Below are 21,966 nucleotides of genomic sequence, written 5' to 3'. Positions count from 1 at the left end.
AGATGTTATCATTTTCCCCCCTTGTACCTACATTCCTCCCTTCACTTTTATGGATCCTATTGATGTAAGCAGCTCATTTCCCAACTCTTCAGATTCTTCAGTACTGTTTCCTTCCATGGCAAGAGCTGTTAATTCTGAATCCAGTTCTATATGTTTTCCTTCAAAGAATGGCTTTTCATAAACAATTACCTTAAGCAGAGGTAAAGCTTACAGTTAGACATTTGCTTTCTTATAAAACCTCAAAATGCTTTCATATACATTATGGCAGAATTCCTCTGAAAAACCTTGTGTGCAGCAGCCAGCATTATTATTTCAGATTCAGAACAGATAACAAAAAGACAAAAGCATTATATAAGACATTATGTTTGTTCATAACTGAGAAAACATTTAAATCTGCAACACCTCACTCATAGCTCTTCAGTCACCAAAAGCGAATATATTTTAATAATTTAATTTAATAATTTAATTTGTATACCGCCCTTCTCCCGAAGGACTCAGGGCGGTGAACAGGGCAATACATAATAAAAAACAGGATACAAAAATTAAAAAGTGATTAAACAACTATGCCCGTAATTAATACATAATTAATACATAATATATGATTTACCAATGAAGTCAGAGGTCTGAAACCAGCTATCACCATCTGTTAAAGGAAGACTTCCACCAGAGAAATATATTTCTTTTTCTTTTACACCCACACCTTCACATCTTTTCCAGGGTATCCGGTGAACAAATATGCCAACATTGCACTTAAAGATACAGATTTGGAGACACTATCTAAGGCAGTATTTCTCAATTTCACTAACTTTCAGATGTGTAGACTTAACTCCCAGAATTCCCCCAGGCAACCATGATGACAGGGGAATTGAAGTCCATACATTTGAAAGTTGTTGAGATTGAGAAACATTGATCTAAGGGTATCTTAGAAAGCATAATTTGTCAGGATATACAGTAAATAAATAACATAATCAGTGGCATGAATGATTGGTAAATGAATAGAAACTCCTCTGGAAAAAGTGATTACAACTTCATTATAGTTTAAATATAAATGACCCACATTCAATAAATAATACATTTGTATATAACTATTTTACCTTTCGGCTTTTAGGATATTCAACCTTGCGTCCACCCTACAAAAATTGATGGGAAAATATTACTGGAATGTTACATAATTCAGACTGTTTTAAGTTAGCAGAACAATTCAAGTATTTGAATTTTGAATTTTATTGAATTTATATACCGCCCTTTCCCGTAGGACTCAGGGCGGTTTACAGAGTAGATAAAACATCAATACAAAAATTAAGAACAATTTAAAAAATTAAATTAAATCCCTGAAAAAATATAAAACCCCAATTAAAACTCAGCAGTACCATGCATTTTCCAATGTCTATAGAAAATCTATTGATAACAATGATCCAACAGTTAAATTTGAATCACACAAATGTATATTTACTACATTTAACAGTAAGACCTCAAATAAAAGCTTAATAAAATGTCTTAGCTGACACCTCCCAATGAAAAAAAATATTTCTGATCCAATTAAATTTTTGCAAAATTCAAAATTTCAAAACTTATTTTTATTTTGAACTTGAAAAATAGAACAGGTGATTGAATGGAGGCAAAACTATTCTTTCATTGTTACAGTCTTTTGTGTGTGTGTGTATCTTATATACAGGTAGACCTCAACTTACAACAGTTCGTTTAGTGACCATTCGAAGTTACAACGGCACTGAAAAAAAGTGACTTGTGACCATTTTTCATACTTACGACTGTTGTAGCATCCCCGTGGTTGCATGATCAAAATTTGGATGCTTGGCAACTGGCAAATATTTGTGACAGTTACAGTGTCCAGGGGGTCATGTGATCACCTTTTACAACCTTCTGACGAGCAAGGTCAATGGGGAAAGCAGATTCACTTAACAACCGTGTTACTAATTTAACAACTCCAGTGATTCACTTAACAAATGTGGCAAGAAAAGTTGTAAAATGGGGCAAAATTCACTTAACAAATTTCTCACTTAGCCACCTAAATTTTGGGCTCAATTGTGGTCATAGGTTAAGGAGTACCTGTATTGTTTTAATCATCTCACCATTTTCAAGGGCTTCAGAGACCTAATATATGCCTCTTTTTTCTCCCAGCATGACAGATCAGGATATTCTCCTGGTTCCAACATTAAAGGGATTCCCTGGTAACCAGGTTCTTCATAAAGTAGCCATCTAGAAATGAAAAACAGTAGGGTGTTTACAGGAAAATTCAAAAATGTTCAGAGAATACATGATATTAAGAATGTCTCCTCTGGCTATTATCTAGATGGGAGACCGCATGGACAGAAATTCAAACATGTTTACCTATTTAATGAAAGATTGTTCATTAAATTGTTTACAGCCTACATATTATCCAGCGGATCTTGTGCTATTGTACAATAATAAAATCAAACCAGACAAACGTCCATTTAAATCACACAATTTAAACAAATGAAGCATTTAAAGGGCAAAAGGTAGGGTCGCTCTGTAAACACTAAAGCAAAAATGTGAGAGGAAAGGCTAGACTTTCACTAGTAAATGTTTTTGTTACGTGATTTTACAAAATTAGTTAATAGTAAAGGTTTTCAGGCCAAATAAGTGATAGCATTTAGCCAAGCTTGATCTCAGAAAGCCTGGTTATCACTTGAATGGAAGGTTACCAGGAAATCTAAAGGCTGTAGTCTAGACTGCAAAGTTTTTGTTTTTTGTTTTAAAAAACCACACTTATGTGTTGCTGCTAAGAAAACTACAGAAACTTTTCCTGTGGTCAAACTCATGTTGAAGGAAAGATTATATTTAGTTACAGGATTTTAAAGTGCCAGATTGGTGTCAGCGAATAGCTATAATGAAATGTGTATAAATACTTTGCCAAGACATGTATGTAGCTTCATTCATATCCACACCCACCAGAAGAAGCATTCCCAATATACCCAGTAATGCTATGATTCATATTCATAATGCACTTTGGAGAATGATGAAACCTAATTTTGTTTTTTATACTGCTATCTTCAGAAGCTGACAGAATCAATTATTGTATAATTAGACATTATACATTTGCCCTGTCTGAGAATTCAACAGCAAATAAACCTTTTTGTATCCTTGACAGTTTTGAAAAATATTGCTGATAAAGAAGTCCTTGCATAATGAAAATGTATACAACCTAAGACTCAATACAGCAATAGAATCTCATTTTAGCTTTTTTTATTCATGTTTTAGTTTATCAGATTTATATTCTTTCTTTCAATCTGGCATAAGACTTGCTGTCTATAAAGTTACTGTTGTACTTTCTAAATATTTCTTGTCTGCACACATTTCTCTATACAATTTTAATTTTCATATCTATACCCATACCCTTTATCTTGGATACTCAATGATTCTAAGCAAGTTTTAATTGATCACATGTACTCAGCAACTACCCGGGAGGCTAGAGCTATTCATCCAAGGGAATTCTTCATTCAGTAAAGTGCAAACTTCCACATAGTTTTATAAAGATTAATGCAAAATTATTCTTGGGCATGTAATAGCTACAACCAAGATTTCAGTCTAGATGCATTTATGCTCATAAGAAGACCAAAGATATATTAAATAGCCACCAAAATGTCTATCAGATATTGTATCACAAAATAAGCTACCTACAGTACGTATATGTTATATTTTGTTTTGTTATCAATGAATCATTCCTGAAATAACTATCATTTCTAAAAACAAACAAACTGTGAGCTGTAAGATATGTAACAGATTCAGGGGTTATCCAATAACTACGGCTAATATACATATTCACATACTTACATGCCCCAAAACACTTGGATAGAACAAGTCTTCGGAGAAGAACCAAGTCGCGTTTCTTCAGTATCATCAAAATATGCATTTACTAAACCTAATCCTTGTGGTTCTGTAAATAGGTCAATTCGGCAAATTCTATAATCCTGAAAATTTATAAAATTTAAATTAATTGCGAAGTCGTGTCCGACCAATCACGACCCCCATGGACAACGTTCCTCCAGGCCTTCCTGTCCTCTACCATCTTCTGGAGTCCCTTTAAGCTCACGCTTACTGCTTCAGTGACTCCATCCAGCCACCTCATTCTCTGTCGTCCCTTTCTTCTCTTGCCCTCAATCTTTCCCAGCATTAGTCTCTTCTCCAGTGAGTCCTTCCTTCTCATTAGGTGGCCAAAGAGCAGTCAGGGTTGATCTCCTCTAGGACTGACCGGTTTGATCGCCTTGCAGTCCAGGGGACTCGCAGGAATCTTCTCCAGCACCATAGTTCAAAGGCCTCAATTCTTTGGCGTTCAGCCTTTCTTATGGTCCAACTTTCACAGCCATACATTGCAACTGGGAAAACCATGGCCTTGACTATGCGCACTTTTGTTTTAAATTAAGTAGGCATAGCCAAATTGCTCTTACCTTGTCAGTTCTGACCTCTAATAGCATCTAAAAGCATCATGCCCTGTTCACCTGTCAGCTTGGCTACTGGAATGTGCTTTATATGGGGTTGCCATTCAAGACCACCCAGAAGCTTCAGTTGATCCAGAATGCAGTGAACAAATAGTGATGGGCATGCTTCTTATGGCCCATGTGACACTCTGCTTTATAAACTGCACTGGTGGCCAGTGTGTTTCTGGGTGCCATTCAAGGTGCCGGTTACTACTTATAAAGCCCTACGTAGCACTAGGCCTGGATATCTGAGGGACCACCTGTCTTCCTGGCCAGGTCAATCTGACAGGGTTGATCTGCTCTGGGTTCTATCAATTAAACAATCTATCGGCATCCCTGAAACACATCTTTTCTATAGCAACACCTCTTCTCTGAAATAAGGTTCCTTCCGAGATACAAGCGGCCCCCGCTTTATTTTTATTTTGAAGGGGCCTGAAGATGGGCTTCTTCACCCAGGTCTTTGGTGAGGATGATTACTGACCCTCTCTTTCTTTTCCTGGCCCACCTCTAGGTTTGTTTTCTCTGCCATTTCTGTTCTTTTGTATTGGTTTTCTGGTTCTGTGTTGTTCCTTTTTCAAAATGGAACAATTTGTAATCCACCCCAGAGTACATATTATTAATTATAAATACGGAAATGAATCAAAATCAGAATCAAACACATTAAATCATGTGTGAACGCCAATACACATCCCCTACTAAATTACAACACTGCGTTACTCAATCCCATCAAACTAATAGTGCATATTTCATAAATACTGATCTTACAATAATGATAAAGATATACAACTGCATTTCTCTGTATTTTAGGGCGCTTCAACTGTACCTAAATGTTGGTGGAGTTTCTCTTCCTATACATATTGAATCACTTCAACATTCAGAAAATTAATTTTTCCATAATAAGATTGTCTTTGATAGGATATAGAATCCTCCATGTGAAAATTAAAAGAATGGAATGATATAATTAGTCTATGCCATTTATCATGGCTGATATATGTAGTCTATCTGATATCTTTCCAATTTCCCTCTTAATTCCTATATTTATTCAACCATAAAGGGACTAAAAGGGACTATCATGGCCAACTGGTTAAGATGATGGGCTTATCAACTGCAAGGTTGGTAGTTCGAAACCAAGTACTGCATGATGGAATGAGCTTCCGTTACTTGTCCCAGCAACTGCCATCATAGCAGTTTGAAAGCATGCAAATGCAAGTAGATAAATAGGCACCACTTTGGTGGGCAAGTAACAGTGTTCCTTGTGCTTTTGGTGTATAGTCATGCTGGCCATATGACCATGGAAGCATCTTTGGACAAAGCTGGCTCTTTGGCTATGAATCAGTACCGTCCCTTAGAGCTGGATATGACTGGTAGGAGAAACCACTAAGGTGCCATTTAATCTTTAAAGCAGAGGCAGAGGAAGTATTTAGGTATTGGTTAGCATACACTGTGGCTTTGTTTAAAATCCCATCACCTAGAACACAGAGCTGTTCACATAGGTTTATCTTATTATCTTATCTTATTTTTCTTGGTTCTAGCTGGAGAATATCACACTATTACATATGCACAAGATTTATGTATAATTTTTATGTATAATTTACTAGAGTAAATCTGAACAGCATTGGATAGAACTACAAATAAAATCAAATTCTGCTTGTTGTAATTTCACTCTTTACTTGCCTTTACTACATGCCTGACTGAACCAATTACAATAGGCTCAGGAGCTTTGCATGTATCTTCATTGTCAAATGCTTCTTCCCCCCAGAGATTTGAGAATTCGAATTCTCCTTCTTCCATCGGAATAGAAACGCCTTCAAAATTTGGTTTTTCATACAGGATCCAACTGTAATACAAGAAGACAAATAAAACTATTGGCATGGATCAAATACCTATTAATTCCTATTGACAACTGTTTATAATTTTGAACAAAAAAAAACCTTAATATGATTTTTAAAATACTAGTGCAAAATTATTATAAAAAGTAACAAACAGGTGGTTAAAGATTGGTGCGCGTTTCTACTTAAATGAGTGGCTCATTCGATGATGAACTAGCAACAGCAACAGCACTTAGACTTATGTACCTCTTCACAGGGCTTTACAGCCCACTCTAAGCAGTTTCCAGTGTCAGCATTATTGCCCCCAACAATCTGTGTCTCATTTTAGACTCGGAAGGATGGAAGGCTGAGTCAACCTTGAGCCAGTGAGGATCGAACTATTGGCAGTGGGCTGAATTAGCCTGCAATACTGAGTTCTAACTACTGCACCACCATAGCTCCAACTGGTGAACTTAGGTCATACAAATCCCTTCACACGTTCCCAGTTCAATCCTAGGCTGTGTGTGTCCATTATATAATAGATATAGAGGTACATGATGGGGGGAGAGGGGAAATTAAGGAGGAACTGTTGTTCTATCAGTAGATAAACAGAACCCAAATATCCTTCATATATATATATTTCTGCTTTATTTTTAGGACAAAGAAATCATAGTAATTTTCTATATATTCTCTATGTTATGAAACTCTTTTGTCCACCCAGTCTTTTCTCCACCTATGTATCTGATAAACAAACTAAGATTGTGGGTGCTTTTTCTCCAAATGGACACAGTAATATGCTTAAATCTACCAAGATTCCTGACATTAATGCATAGAACATGACTCATCTACAAGGGCAGCAATAGTACTGAATGACTCTTTTATGTACTTAAAAAAATAATCAATGTACATAGTATAACTAGTACTGTGCATATGCATGACTACTAAAATAATCAAGTATTGAAACATACTAAGAATAAATCCTCTCATATAATCCTGCTATGTAAATGTAACAATAAACCCATATAATTTACCACAAAGCAGTTGAGTGAGAAGGTGACTAAAAGTAACATCCTACTTTCTTCAGCATACGAGTATTAACTTGTTTGACATAAGGCAACAATCGCTAAGAGAGAAGATCTTGCTAGTGCTTGAGGGAGAGTGATGCCATTTTCAAGAGATCAGAATGAAGATCAAGAAGATAGGCTGGGAAATAGAAAATAGATATCCAGAAGTAATTCCAAATAAAGGCAGAAGTCAAAGCAAGCCAAACCTCAGGTGCAAGAAGTACAGAGCTTAAATCAGATTTTAATGCCAATTTCTTTTTTTAAAAAAAGTGGAAAATAACCCTCTCAATTGTGTCCAAAGCCACATAGTTAGTGAGTAAATTAAAAACAGGCAGGCAAGCAAACAAGCAAGCTGTAAAAAAGAATTGAATGAAAGGATGTACTATAAGAAGGCGAAAAGAAAGGTGACAGAATAATATTGTGTCTCATATACTAGATTTTATGTAAGGTCACCATGTTTATTTGTAATTGCTAATTACTTTAGCAATTTAGCAGTAATTATGGACAGGAGTCTATGTCAAGGAGTCCACTTGTGCAATTTGGAATTAGCACTGCAGTCTTTTGATCTCATAATGCTGGAGCTCATTAGCATTTCTTTTGCCATGGTGCCTTGCCACCTTGCTTGTTATACTACATAAAAGGTTACAGCTCCCCCACAATGCCAGCCTTTTCCTATTTCTCCCAATGATGTCAATTTTAAGCCATCAATGTGGAGGAACTCTGAAGAGGACTAACTCATGGGATGGGATGGGATGTTACTAGGAATTGAAACGTGTATTGCTCTTTTATACTTTTCTATACAGAGCATAACTGAACACCTGGTCAACTGGCAAATATAAACAGTGGAATGTTTGTTTAGGTTTTGAGAATTTCACATAGAATGAGTGTATCAAGCAAGATGTTTGAAAAAAAGACATGTAGCATATTATCCTGGCAAAACAAAAGGAAAGATACTAACAATCGTTCAAAGCGATTGAAAACAATTAAGTGCTCAGTCATAGGCTGCTGTGGAAATTTTTGAAATCTTCTACAAAGCTAAACTTAATGTAAGCATTTCAATACTTTTATTATGCTTTTATCGTTTTACCCTATTCATCAGCTTGCCAGCATCTTGTGAAAGATGGCAGATTTTAGAAATGAATTTTAAAATGAAAATAAATTCTTGAACTATTTTAATTCTATCACTTTAAATTAAAATCTAATTCTAGATACAAACATGATAGCCATGTCTTCTGCTTCAAACCAAGCTCTTTTGCCTTATGTAAAAAAATTCTTATTTCTATGACATCCTTGAACTTCTTCATTAGTTGCATTCTCTCTATCCTTGGCTTTATTAAGGCTTTAATAGTTGCAGCAATTCTGCCATAGAAAACAGATCATTATTTGATAAATGCAGTAAAACAAGTCCAGGAAAAATCTTTAAGAAAGTCCAGCATTCAATAGCATTTAAAGCTAGATTTCCGATTATTTTTTTCCCAAGGCAGAAACTAGTACTCATTTGACAGAAATAAGACAGCATGTAGCTTTTAAAAGTTATAGGCAAAGCTTTTAAAACATCAAAGAAAGAAGAATATATAAGCAAAGCTAACAATAAAGGTTCTATAAATATTAGATTATACATGTTACAACGCTTTAAAACATGTCTTAAAAACACTTCAGAGTAAACTTGTTTAGTCAAGCTTAGCTAGAAAACAGGCATGAAGCCAACCAGAAAATTTGCTGAAGAAATAAAGAAAGCCACTTTTACATAGAAAGGGAATAAGCAGCAATGTGGCAGGATACACAACGAAAGGAAATAAGTAAGAGACTAGAGACCACTCTTCTTACCATCCTCGGATGACTTTAATTAAAATCACAGGTGACAATTCCCAAGAGGTGCAATCCAACACATCGTGAAAAACTTCAAAGCTACCTTCAGAAGCATCTGGTTTATTGTAAATCATGATCTGTATTTTTTAAAAAGAAATTCAGTCTCATTTAATCTAACAAGAAAATTACAATAAAACAACAAGCATTAATGAAGGAAAGCTCTCTTACCTTTCCAGGTCTAGGATTAATTTTATTCTGGTTTTTTCCTGAAAATGTCTGTGGAAAGCAAAGGGGAATAAACTGTAAAAAAATCAAGCATGAAATTGATATGTTCTATTTTCACAGCAGTCTTAACACTGAGCTCATAGCTCCAGCCTCACAGCACCGCAGCATATCCAAACTGCTTTGGTAGAAATTAGTATGGAGACACTCATGGTATGGATATTTGTCTTTTTCTATGCTTTAATTTGGCGGGAGGGAATGGGCATGTAACATATCTTCTCATGCAGTGCAAAGAAATATTTTGGACCACCTCAAAAATTGATCTAATTTTTTTCCTTAAATTTAGAAATATTTATAAAACATTTTTAGTGTTAAAGAATGCTGGGATCCTCTGAGCCTCCTGGCATGTACAAGCCTGATTCCCAATAAGCCTAACTTTGGAACTTTTCAAGTTTGGGATATCTCAATGAAAAGAAGCCCACTATGGGCTGGGCAATCTTGTACTGATTGTTTCTTGTACAGAAACTTAAAAGAGAGTTGCTAGCCTTGGAAGGTACCAGAAAACAACATATGTGCTCTGGGATTATTTCAATGATCATAGGATTCACCTGTGAAATTCACATTCAGTACAGTTAAATTTTTTTTAGTATTTCTCAGTATGATGGAATAAACCTTCCTACATGGATTTATCCATAATTTACATAGTTGAAAGTATAACTATTCCTGCATCAGACAAGTTGTCCCTACAAAACATTGATCAAATGCAAATATGTATACTGAACATCCTTTCAATTTACCCATAAAGGCCTATTTTTTCCTGCAAGTTTCCAAGACTGATCAGAGGGTTAAGAGAGAACTGTGCCCTAAGAATACATCTTTATCAGCTAAATGTGCTATATCTCTTCTGTTATTTTGTGCAAGTAATTTTTTATATTAATGCAGTTCATCCCGTTGACTATACCATGTGGAACAGTTAGTACAGTGAAGATAGGGTAAAACATCTGAAAATCGGTACAAAGAACCTTTTTAATTTAATTTATTATAAGTTAAAGTAGTTTCTAAATAAATCCTAAATATTAAAGATATGGAATTAGATTGTGATTATTACTGTCAAGGAGATTGCTGTCAAAGGTTGGTATGTGCAATAATTGATTAATATAGATAATTGTGGAATGGAAGTTCAAATTCATGAGGCAAATTTTTTTTCTGGACTTGACAGTATTTATGGAAAGCACAGAGGATGGCACTATGGCCACTAGTATCTTTTACCAGTCTAAACTATTATATTTATTTAGAGAATATTGATCTCATCTTAGCTACCTGAGCAACATATATGTATAGACACTCATACACATATCGCTAAGCAATTGCTGGGCTTATACTATTGGGATATATTATTCTAATCTGTGCCAATTCAGATTATTGTGCCATTTTCTGGTTCAATTCAAAGTATTATTAAAAGGGAAAGTAGTGTGGTGGATGTGCCTTTGAAAGGGGAGGTGGTGTGTTGAACTACAGTGAAATGGCAATTTCCCTGGAAGAAGGAAACACATTCCAAGCTGTATGGGTGTGTGAGACAAGGGTCAACATAGCCCAGAGCTGGATTGAAGATAGAGGAAGAGTTAGGATAGCCACTCCCTAGAATCTATCAGGGTACATCCATTAGGGTGAGTGTAGTATTCATTTAGTCTGGCAAGATTCTGTCTATTGGGTGTAAGTAAATAAAGAACTGAACTTTGGCTGGATTGTTCTATGCTGTTCTTGGGCTTGGCCTGATAGGCAGGTAGCAGACTAAATCCAAGACATCCGGAAGATCTGTCTATGCCAGGATGAATCTGAATCCTACACATCAACATCAGAGTCTTGGCTTGTTGGCTGATTCTAGGTACTAGAACCAAGCTCCCTTGCAAGGGACACAATATTGACATCTTCCATCTTGGTATTCAGTCACAAAACTGCAGCTTTGGAAGGGGCCATTTAAATCAATCTGCTGTGCAGTACAGGAAAATGAACGAAAGCATGCCTAAAAAAATGGATATCTAATCTCCACTTGAACACATTCAATGATGAAGAACAACTCTTGCTTCTATGTTGACTGCAATTCACTTCAATCTTTTTGCATGGTCACAGACCAGAATAAAAATTAAAATATTAAAATAAAACAGAACACAACTCTCAGTTGAACACAACTTACAGTGAGAAAATCTTTTCTAACATTCAGTCAGAATGGATCTTCTAATTCAGGGGTCTCATTTCGCTGAGACCTGAAGACCTGGCTCTTCGAGCTTTCCAGCCCAGGCTGAGTTTTAATTGGGGTTTTAACTGGGGTTTTATATGTTTTATATTTTTTCAGGGATTTAGTTTAATCGTTTTTAATTGCTCTTAATTTTTGTATTGATGTTTTATATGCCCTGTAAACCGCGCTGAGTCCTACGGGAAAGGGCGGTATATAAATTCAATAAAATTCAAATTCAAATTCAAATTCCAACCTTGGCAACTTTAAGATTTGTGGACTTCATCTCCCAGAATTCCTCAGCCAGCAAAGTTGAAGTCCACAAGTGAGAGCCTTGGTGGAGCAGTGGGCTAATGCCTCCTTAAGTAACACCAGCTGCCTGCAATTAGTGCAGGTTCGCATCCCACCAGGCTCAAGGTTGACTCAGCCTTCCATCCTTCTGAGGTAGGTAAAATGAGGACCCAGATTGTTGGGGGCAATTAAGCCGACTTTGTAATAATGCCGCTTGGGGGTGTGTGTGAAAGCCCTAATAAGCAGGCATATACATAGAATGAAAGCTACTGCTAAGCTTGTAAGCCGCCCTGAGTCTTCGGAGAAGGGCGGGATATAAATGGAATTAAAAAAAAAAGTCTTAAAATTGCCAAGGTTGAGGACCCCTGTTCTAATTTAAATCTATTATCCAAGTTCTGCACTCTGAGGCAATCGAAAGTATTGACTTCCTTCTGTTTCATAACCCTTCACGTATTTGAATAGTACTATCAAATAGTTCCTCTCTCCTGTCCACTAGTTTTCTTTTCTCAAGGATAACCATTCCTTGGTTCCCAAGTCTCTACTCATAGATTATCTTTGTTGTTTTTCTCTGAAGCTGTGATTTCTCTACATCCCTGTTGTATAGTGTCCTAGCCAAAATAAAGTAGGACTATGCAACATTGCTTTCAGTGTAAATAACTTCCAAATGTAGCTGAAAACTGCATTTACTTGTTTTTTGCAATCAGATAGTTCTCTTTAATGTCAACTATTTTAAGATCTTTCTTAGCAGTACTATTGTCAAACTAGCTCCCATTATACCTGTGCTTCTGTCTAATCTATAAATAAATAATTGCACATTTGTCTTATATTTTATTTTTACCCATGTATAGGTACAATTTTAACTGTTCTTGGCAGTATAATTTTTCCTCAGAGGGATTAGCAAAAATTTATCAAGATCTTTTCCCCCCAGAAGGACAATCCTGTGAGTAGTTTGGGATATTTTATTGTGATATGCATAATGACAACATACTGCTAAACCAGATTTTTTTTGATACGAAGAAAATGGCAATGACATTTTCAGATGAATGTTTAATGAAGGAAAAACCGTTATTCTTATAGCAACTCGCATTGCTAATTTCAGTTTTGCTTTTAAAAGTTCAAAATGACTGTACTTCACTGAAGAATAAAAACATGAGGTCAAAAATTCACTTCACTATGCAGAAATTTTCAAAATTTCTAGATAGATTGCATTCAACCCACCTCAATAGCTAAGAATTCATTTGATTCACACTGACCAGGTTTCAACCAGTTTGAAAAACTGTTTTCAAGGCTTCCAAAATTTGGCATTTGCAAAATTCTCTCTTTTTTTGCATCATCGGTTTGTAAATATTTATCCATATAGTTCGGTGCTTTGAAACCTGAAAGAGGCTAAACAGAAAATAAAACAAATGATTGGCTGCAGGTGAAATATATTTCAGATAACATATGTTTCAGGTAACATACATATATAAAATAACATAGAAATAACATGGCACATAAAATATATTTCAGATAAGATGTATTTCAGATAACATGTAGAGTTATAAAACAATTACCTCAGATTTCTGAGATACATCAAATATTAGAGGAGGTATTCCTGGAGAAGTGGCACTCTTCTGAGATGCAAAAGATGTTGTGATTGTGTTTACAGTGGTTACAGATGGGGTGAACATTTTTTCTTTAGTTATGGGAGCTAGCAGACTGGAGAAGATGGTGCTGTTTTCAAGCCGAGATCTCTTGATGTCACCATCTGTGCTGTCCTTGCTCTCTTTCCCACTCGTTTCCTGCATGAGAGCTGAATCTGCTCTACCGGGTAACTTCAGGGACTGGAGAAAAAGGCTGTTTTCAGCAGAGGCCCGCTTGGGTTTAATCCTAGCCTCAGTCTCTAAGCTTTGCAATTTTAACTGGACAGATGGAGTTAGATCTTGTGATCTGTCTCTCTTTATTCCCAAACCCAGAGTAAATATATTAGGGTCAAATATTTTCTCTAAATTGTCCTCATGAATTGGAGGCATTGCAAAGTGAGGGGCAGGAGTCTTTGGAAGTTTCTGCTTTTTCTTTTTCTGAGGTATACAAACAGAACTGTCTAGATTTTTAAGTGTTTCTGTAAACTTGGCCATATCTGAAGGAGAGTCACAAATGCCATCAGTGCTGCTGCCTTCCGAAACATGGCAACCACTGCTTTGATCTTCTTGCCCACTGTTGTTGTGTTCAAATTCTTGGCTGTCTTCCGAAATTGTATTAATCCCCTTTTGATCTTTATTTTCGATCTGAGAAACCTGGTTTAATTCTGATTTTGGGGGCGTCAGGTCAGACTGCAGCAAAGATTTATCATTGTTATTTGGAAAATAATGATCTGAGGTCAAGGAAAATGTCTCTTCACTTTCAGGAGATAAGGAAGTGGCATTCATACTCCAATTATTTGCTTCTGTTTCTTCATTCTGCAATGTAGATGAAACATTATCTAGGTCTTTGACCTTGACTAATTCTGTATCAATTTTTGTAGAAGTGAAATTATTCACTTCATTACCCTCTACTTTGTCGTTCTCATTAACTTGAGATTTAACAACTTTTCCAAGGTCTTCAATTTTTCTAACATCCTCACATGTAACGTTTGCCTCAATCTTTCCCTGTGACTTAATGTTGACGTCTGAAGAGATTTCTTTTACTTTTGTGCCATTTTGCAGTAATTTCTGAGGATGGTTTCCTTTATTTGTTACTCTGTTAGTCTGTTCACTTTCAGTTTGCTGTCGTCCAAACTTCAACTTTGCTCTGCCAACAAATGTATTTGATACAGAACCTCTTTTTGAAGCAGGAGCATCAGCAGATTGATTTTGATTATTTTGTTTGCTTTCAAACATAGATATTTTATTGGCAATACTGAAGTTAACTTTAACTTTGTCTATAGAATCTTGATCATTTTGCGTATCTTCCAGGCTTTTCGAAGCTTTAAGGTTTAATTCAACATTCTTTGGTTTAGCTGGCCTGTAAAAATAAAGTAATAAAAAGTAATATTTTTTTAAATAATATTTACTTAAAGGAGAATTTTCTTCTAAATTTAATTTATGGAGCAGTTATGCCTGTGTTTAGGAATTACTGTATTTCCAAATAAACACATAACAACTTGTACTATATATTGCGCTGACATACTTCCTATTAATGGTAGAATTATAATCTTGTTTTCTAAAAGCAGAATCCTAAATAAGTCTCATAAGAAGTATTTCCCACTGAGTCATTTATTTTAATATGTATAAAAATGTACAAAATGATACTCTAATAATTCAAAGGAATAGTAAGATGAAACTGATTCTAAGTGAACCTGTGACAAAATTTTAAATAAAGCCTCAGAAAAAGTCACACAAAGCAATGTAATTTCTTAAGCCACATGTTAACATAGGAACATTGGTTTTTTAGCAACTTATTGATTCCTTTTCTTTTACTGTTAAGTCATAGGCTTTAGTGCATAAAAATTACGTTTACTATTGGAGGCTTTCACTTTTTATTTCTGTTAAGTCATGAAGTCCAAATATGTTCACCATTTTCACTTTGAAAAGTTCTCTCTCTTTTGGCATTTTTTAAAAATCAATTTTGATCATATATTTCTTTTCTTGATAATGCTACTGGCATGCATGTGTATGTGTGTATATATATATATGCATGCCCCCCCCAAATACACTATAAGAGAGAGGAGTGTGAGGTAAATTTGAGATCTTTATTGTTGTTTTAGAAAGCTACCATAAATTATACACACACACATACATTTGACATTTATTCAAAAATATCTTTCTAACCTTTATTTTGTACTCTTAAAAAAGCTTTATATTATCTTATTTCACTTTGTCCTTTACATACTAAGGCTTATCAATGAAGCAGAGAATTGAGGATTCAGGTGCTTTTGCATATTGCTATGACTCATTAAATTCATAGTTTTGTGTTCACTGAGCAGAAGAGACGAAAGGTTTCTAGTCCAGACAGACCTGAAGTAGATGAGATATGTAAATTGAATTAAATCACTATGTTCATTTACTAATTCAGAACCAAAGGGTTTTTTTTAAAGAAAGCTGAAAATGACCACTTTCTCTGGAACAGCATCTACAATCTTGCAATGTAATTTAAAAAATAAAAAGTGATACCAATGTTTTTCTTCTCTTCATAAGAATAAGGAAGCATAACCCTGTTCAAAAATTAATTTGTAAGCAATTAAATGGAAAATGCTTAAGTCCTTCATACTTATAATTTTTTTTATAAATTCCTAAAGGGAATATCTTGGAATTAGTGTTAATAACTTCAAAGAGTTAGAATGGGATGCCAAATTTGAGGAACATTGGTTAAAGAAAATTATAAAAGAATAGGCTATCCCTTGAAAGATGTTGAAGCTAATTTTTTGTTCTATTCTAATGGAGCAAAGGAAGCCAATTCTTGAACCATTTAAGGTTCTCCGAGTGCAATAGAACACACAGTGCCTACAGCAGTAATTCATAGTCTTTGCTGGAAACTATATCAACGGATGTGTCAGAACTGGAAAGCAATGCAAACTGATTGCAGATGATTGCTCACCCGAGGATCATGAAAAATGACACTAATATCTTCCTGTCAAGCATATTTACATAGACATACATACCATTGACTTCAACATAATTTATTTCAAAGTATGGCTGTTTTTCCCCCCTAACCTAATAATTCTTACTCAGAAGTGCTGCCAGTTTTAGTCCTAAGAAAATATATTTGCAATTCCAAGTGTGTTATACACATTTAGTTCAATTTCAGTGAACTTAAATTCAGTGTAAATGGATTTAGATTTATATTATGGATATATAAAGCACAAATATGTAAAACATCCCTCCTTATATTGATGAAGTGGTCGCATCTCCTGGAAAGCTCCACATACTTTCTTCAAGACATTTTTCAGGTTGCATGTATGTACATGCCCTGACAATATTTCACCTGGAATTGCTGACAAAACAAGGCTGCTCTGCATGCAAACACATGTGAAGATAACCTTGGAAAACTTTTGAAGTTTGAAGGTTACCCTGGCAACCCCAATGGTTTGAAAGAAGGTTTTCTTCACACCAGCATACTTTATGAAATATTTCTTTTAATACTTCGCACAGTCCTAATTTATGGTGCAATTTTGTAATTAAGTGCTAAGAAGTATCGGTATGTTTAAAGAAGCTTATTTTATATATTTGTATGTGAAATGTAAATATGGACCAAACTGTTGGGTTGGCCACAAATCTTTTACATAACAAAACTACCAAACTGTAATTTTGAATGTAGCAAAAGAAAAGTATTGAGCAAATTGGAATATCAACTATATTAGTTTGAATTCAAATAAAATAAATCAAATTTAGCATGGGATTCAAGGTTACTATTTCGCTTCCAGACAAATATTTGGATCTATCAGGGAAGAAATACAATAACAGAAAAAAACAAGAGATGTACATTTTGGGAAATATCTAGAATTGTATGCTGGTTATCGGACACTGGTATTTATAAATAGAAACAGCTCTTGCTTCTCCGTTCTGTTAGCCTTTCTGAGAAACCAATTTGGATTGAAGTTTTAATATAATACTATTTTGGATATACTTATTAAGAAGAGTAGCTAGATTTGCCTATTTTAAATGCTTAACACCAGAGATACAAGATACTGTATGTCAATTTATACATAGTAGTACTGTAATTGTCTTCCCAGGTTCACAGAATATACAAAACCAAAATTAATTAAATATATAAATTATAGGACCAATTTATAATGCTATCATTAATTTTTTGTTTCCTGCACAAATTTAATTTTCAATTTGTATATAGCATTATACTTACAGGTTTTGTGAGCAAAGTTTATAGGTAGGCCAAAGATAAGTAATTTATTAATTAAATGTGATGACTGCCCCTAATCTATTATTGCAGATCATATCAGAGTGCACAGATACCTTATATGTTTTTTTAAAGGGCAGCTATGCTTCCTCTCTCCCTCCTAAATCAAGTTTAAACCATAATATATTTTACTTTTCAAAATCCGTATATGGATTCCAAATAAAACATCTTTAGTTTGCGAAGTTAAGTGTACTTTCAGATGCAGTTTAAACCTGGAGGGATAGGTGGGTAAATTCTTCTCTTACAAATCATACAACTGTACCTGAAAAAATGTCATGGATTCACTTATCCTATCTCGAAGAGATCTCATGTAAATTAATATGGACACAAAACCCATGTTTTTAAAACATTGCTCAGGGAAGCCATCTCAATTTTTGTTTTTTGTCATCAGGAACATTGCTTCAGAACATTATGTTATTCCAAATGTACTATACATGACAGAAAATAAGGCTTACAACATTATTTACAGTATTAACAAAATCCATCACTCTGCAATTCAGTTCATCTGCAGCAGGATCACTTGAAATGTGTCTTTCAAGATAAAACTCCATGTGGCAAAGTTTCATTTGTAATTTATGAACTGAATAGTTAAGAATCTGTGCAGTTGATTGGGTAATTGGTTCACATATATGTTTATTATGTGTAAAATCTGCATATGAACCTGTACCATTTATCTACAAATTGGCACTAAAATTCTTTTCCACGTACAGAATTCTATCAAATCATCTGACATAGAGACAAGTTGTTCTTGAGCCTGAAAAAACACTAACTTGTAATGATAGATTGGAAACCATACAGGTACACTCTGTATTCAAACTATAACATTCTTAATACAAATAGAAACAAGATTGTAACTGTCCAAAACTAGGTTTCTGCCAACTATTTCAGAAATGCTATCTTTAGTTAATGACAAGATCCAACTGACACCACCGTTGCCCCAATATTGTTGTTCTGGTTTTATAGAAAGGAACTTTACTAGAGCTTGCAGCTGGGACAGAGAGGATAATGGCAATGGGGAGAAAGGCAGAGGACCTCTAGATGTAATTGTCTCTTCAGTGGATGGAGGGAAGGGGAAATTTTAGAGAGGAAGACAGTCAGGGAAATATTTAAGAAGCATTAACCATCTCCAATTAGCTCCACTCTGCTCATGGCTAATGTTTTTATTAAAACAAAAAACAACTCCAGGAATAAATTTAAATGAGTAACGATGGTTAAGGCAACCATCCATTGCAAGAAAGCATAAAGAAATTTCTCCTGCTCCTAAAAGATTTTAGATAATATTTTAATATATAGGTTGCCCTCAACGTACAACCACAATTGAGCCCAACATTTCTGTTGCTAAGCGAGACAATTGTTAATTGAGTTTTGCCCCATTTCATGAACTTTCTTGCCACAGTTCAGTGAATCCACACAGCTGTTAAGTTAGGAACACGCTTGTTAAGTGAATCTGCCTTCCCCTTTGACTCTGCTTGTCAACAGGCAGGAAAAAGTGATCACATGACCCCGGAACACTGCAACCCTCGTAAATATAAACCAGTTGCCAAGCACCTGAATTCTGATCACATGACCATGGGGATGCTGCAATGATCATAAGTGTGAAAAACAGTTGTAAGTCACTTTTTCAGTGCTGCTTTAAATTTGAATAGTCACTAAGTGAATGGTTGTAAGTAAGGACTACCTGTATTTAGCAAAATATTTTTATAGCTTGGTGCTGGCTGTAATAAGAGAGAAATGCAAGAATAGAAAATGGAAAGCACTACTATGCATTGTGCTTCATTAACGAAAGTGAACAAGATGAAAATATTCTAATTGCCATCAGCTACATATGTTGTAGCAAGTATTTGTAATTATAGTGCTGGAGTTTCTTTCTGACAGTTGAAGTATATTATATTCACTTACATCCAAACAAGTAGAATCCATGCATAAAGGCAGATATTTAGCAGTTAAAATCCCAGCTTACTGAAAGATAGGTGACGTGGGTGGCATATAAGTAAATAACGAATATTTCATTTCATCATATGTAAAACATTGAACTACTTACAGGCTAATTTTTGTTGTGACTGTTCTGGAAACGTCAAGGCATATATTCCTTGGCTTTGCTTCATCCAAATCAGAAGAAATATGCCTTCCATTGCCTTCTACCTCATCATTTTTATGCCTGTCAGCCGGCAATATAACCTTGCCATTGGAACTTCTGACAGAATGCAAATCTTGAGATTCGGTCTTCTCTTCAGGTGGTGACAAAGTGCTGCTATTGCTCACAATGCCTAAAGGAGGAACTACAATGTTTTGATCAGAAGGCAACTCCTCTACTGAAATACATTTGGATGTTGGATTATTATCCATTACACTGTCCTTCTGTCTTTTGGTGGAAGGATTTTTTCCAGGGCTTTTTATGCCTATGGGTGAAGGAGGACCTGCATCAGATTGATTCTTTTTTAAGGATTTCTTTTTATACAGGGATGAGGCCGGGCTATGCTGCTTGGACTTCTCAAAACCCTTATGATTACTTCCAGACCTTACATCATTATTATTCGTAGGAGATATAATCTGTTGACAAGGCCTAATTTTTCTTTCTGAAGTGCTTATTTTTTCTGAAACCATATCAGAAGGAGTACCATCAAAACCCGGCTCCTCTTTCCCAGTATTCTCACTTGCATTTCTATCCCCATTTGGCAGATCACTGGAGCTCTGAGATTTTCTCCTCTTTCCAGATTTCCTAATTGCAGGTTTTTTATCCATTATGTCTGTGCTGCTACAATCGTCGTCTAATACAACAGCTACTGGTTTGTTCAGTTTTTGTTGCTCAGTTCTACGAAGAAAAATATCCAATGTCAATATTCTAGAAGGTTGAGGATGCTCATTTTGCTTGGGTTCCACAAAAAATGATCCATCTTTTGAGTCTGCATATTCTGATTCTGCAAACGTAAGAGGCTCCACTAATTCCTTGTGGTTTAATATGATTTCTTCTAGATTTTCATCAGAAAAAGTAGATAAACTGTTAAAGAAATCTGGAGTCGTGTCTGTATCAGTGACAAGTTCGTTCTCTCCTTCCAGTGTCTCAAGTGAAAGATTGCTATCAAACAAGGTATTTTTTATGGTTTCATTACTACTTTGCCAATCAAGTGACCATTCACTGCCAGAAGAAATCCCTTTAGTGTTCCATTCTGAAACAATGTCATTATATAAAGGTGTCAGATCTTTATTGTAAAGATAATCTTCTGAATTGTCAATAGTATTCTGGGTCTTTGATTGATTCTGCTCATAAATGGAATCAGTAAGAGATTCCTCACTTTTAGATAGATCATTTAGGTCCTCTATTTCTATGGATGCCAATGGAGCTAAATTCTTATGAGGAGATTCAGGCCTGATACTTTTTGTACTTGGTTTTAAAGAAGATTCCTGTGTATTCTTGGGATTTTTTCTCCTCCCGGTAGTAAAAAAATGTCCAAACTTTCCCAAAACCGGCTTCTTTTTTTCTTCCTTTGAAGACTCTGAAGAGCGGGTTTTAGACTAGAAAAAATGGAAAGAAAGAAAGGAAGTGAGATTGTATAATAATCAAAACTTCCTTATTAAACATTTGTTCAAAATAATTAAGAAAATATATCTGAAGTATTTGTTGAATGCTAGAACCTTCTTTGAAAATGGCACTTTAACATATAAAATATCGTATTTTATAAAATGCATTAAGTGAAATCTTGTTGGGAAATCAAAGCAGATGGCAGCACCTAGCCAACTTAAGTGGACCTTAAAATAGGTTTGAAATAGTTCTGTACTTTAGTGGGAGTACATTAGAATTTCCTAGGTCTCCAAATTATACTGAGAAGTCAGAAAATATCACACAAGGTAGCAATGGCAAACCATTTCTGTGCAGTTGATAAGAAAACCACGTGGACATGACCTTACAGTTTGCAGAAGGTGACTTTAATTCAAAGCAAACTTAACAATCCAGTTCTTTGATATCAGATTAAATACCATTCCCAACCCTACCCCAGTTTAAAAAGTTTACTTCTAAATAGTCTAAATTGCTAACTTAAAAAGTTCTCTAAAATGTTACTCTTATTAAGAACAAATATCTTTTTGAATTTTCAGCAAAACGAAGGGGAACAGATTTTTCTCATGTTTGTACAGTTGTGACATTTTTAATAAGCATGTTTAGTAAACATTGTTTGGGTCATGTTAGTGCATGTGATAATTTTCAGATCATCTTT

The 21,966-nt window shown here is 35.1% G+C and overlaps 1 protein-coding gene across 1 annotated transcript in view; it reads right to left on the bottom strand.

Moving 5' to 3' along the window:
- Positions 1-21,245, bottom strand: part of CRYBG1 (crystallin beta-gamma domain containing 1) — a 47,012-nt gene extending 25,767 nt beyond the window's left edge. The window contains exons 1-10 of the mRNA XM_083373509.1: positions 19,797-21,245; positions 13,438-14,866; positions 13,103-13,270; positions 9,367-9,414; positions 9,157-9,275; positions 6,132-6,294; positions 3,814-3,950; positions 2,091-2,217; positions 1,095-1,130; positions 32-189 (exon numbers count right to left, since the gene is read on the bottom strand). Coding sequence (XP_083229635.1) covers positions 32-189; positions 1,095-1,130; positions 2,091-2,217; positions 3,814-3,950; positions 6,132-6,294; positions 9,157-9,275; positions 9,367-9,414; positions 13,103-13,270; positions 13,438-14,866; positions 19,797-20,497 — 3,086 coding nt within the window. The 5' untranslated portion in view covers positions 20,498-21,245. The remainder of the gene's footprint in view (positions 1-31; positions 190-1,094; positions 1,131-2,090; positions 2,218-3,813; positions 3,951-6,131; positions 6,295-9,156; positions 9,276-9,366; positions 9,415-13,102; positions 13,271-13,437; positions 14,867-19,796) is intronic.
- Positions 21,246-21,966: the final 721 nt, after the last annotated feature.

This window comes from Vipera ursinii (assembly GCF_947247035.1).
Source record: "Vipera ursinii genome assembly, chromosome: 1".
In the NCBI taxonomy this organism is placed as follows: Eukaryota; Metazoa; Chordata; class Lepidosauria; order Squamata; family Viperidae; genus Vipera; species Vipera ursinii.
This window is presented reverse-complemented; position numbering and strand designations above follow the sequence as displayed.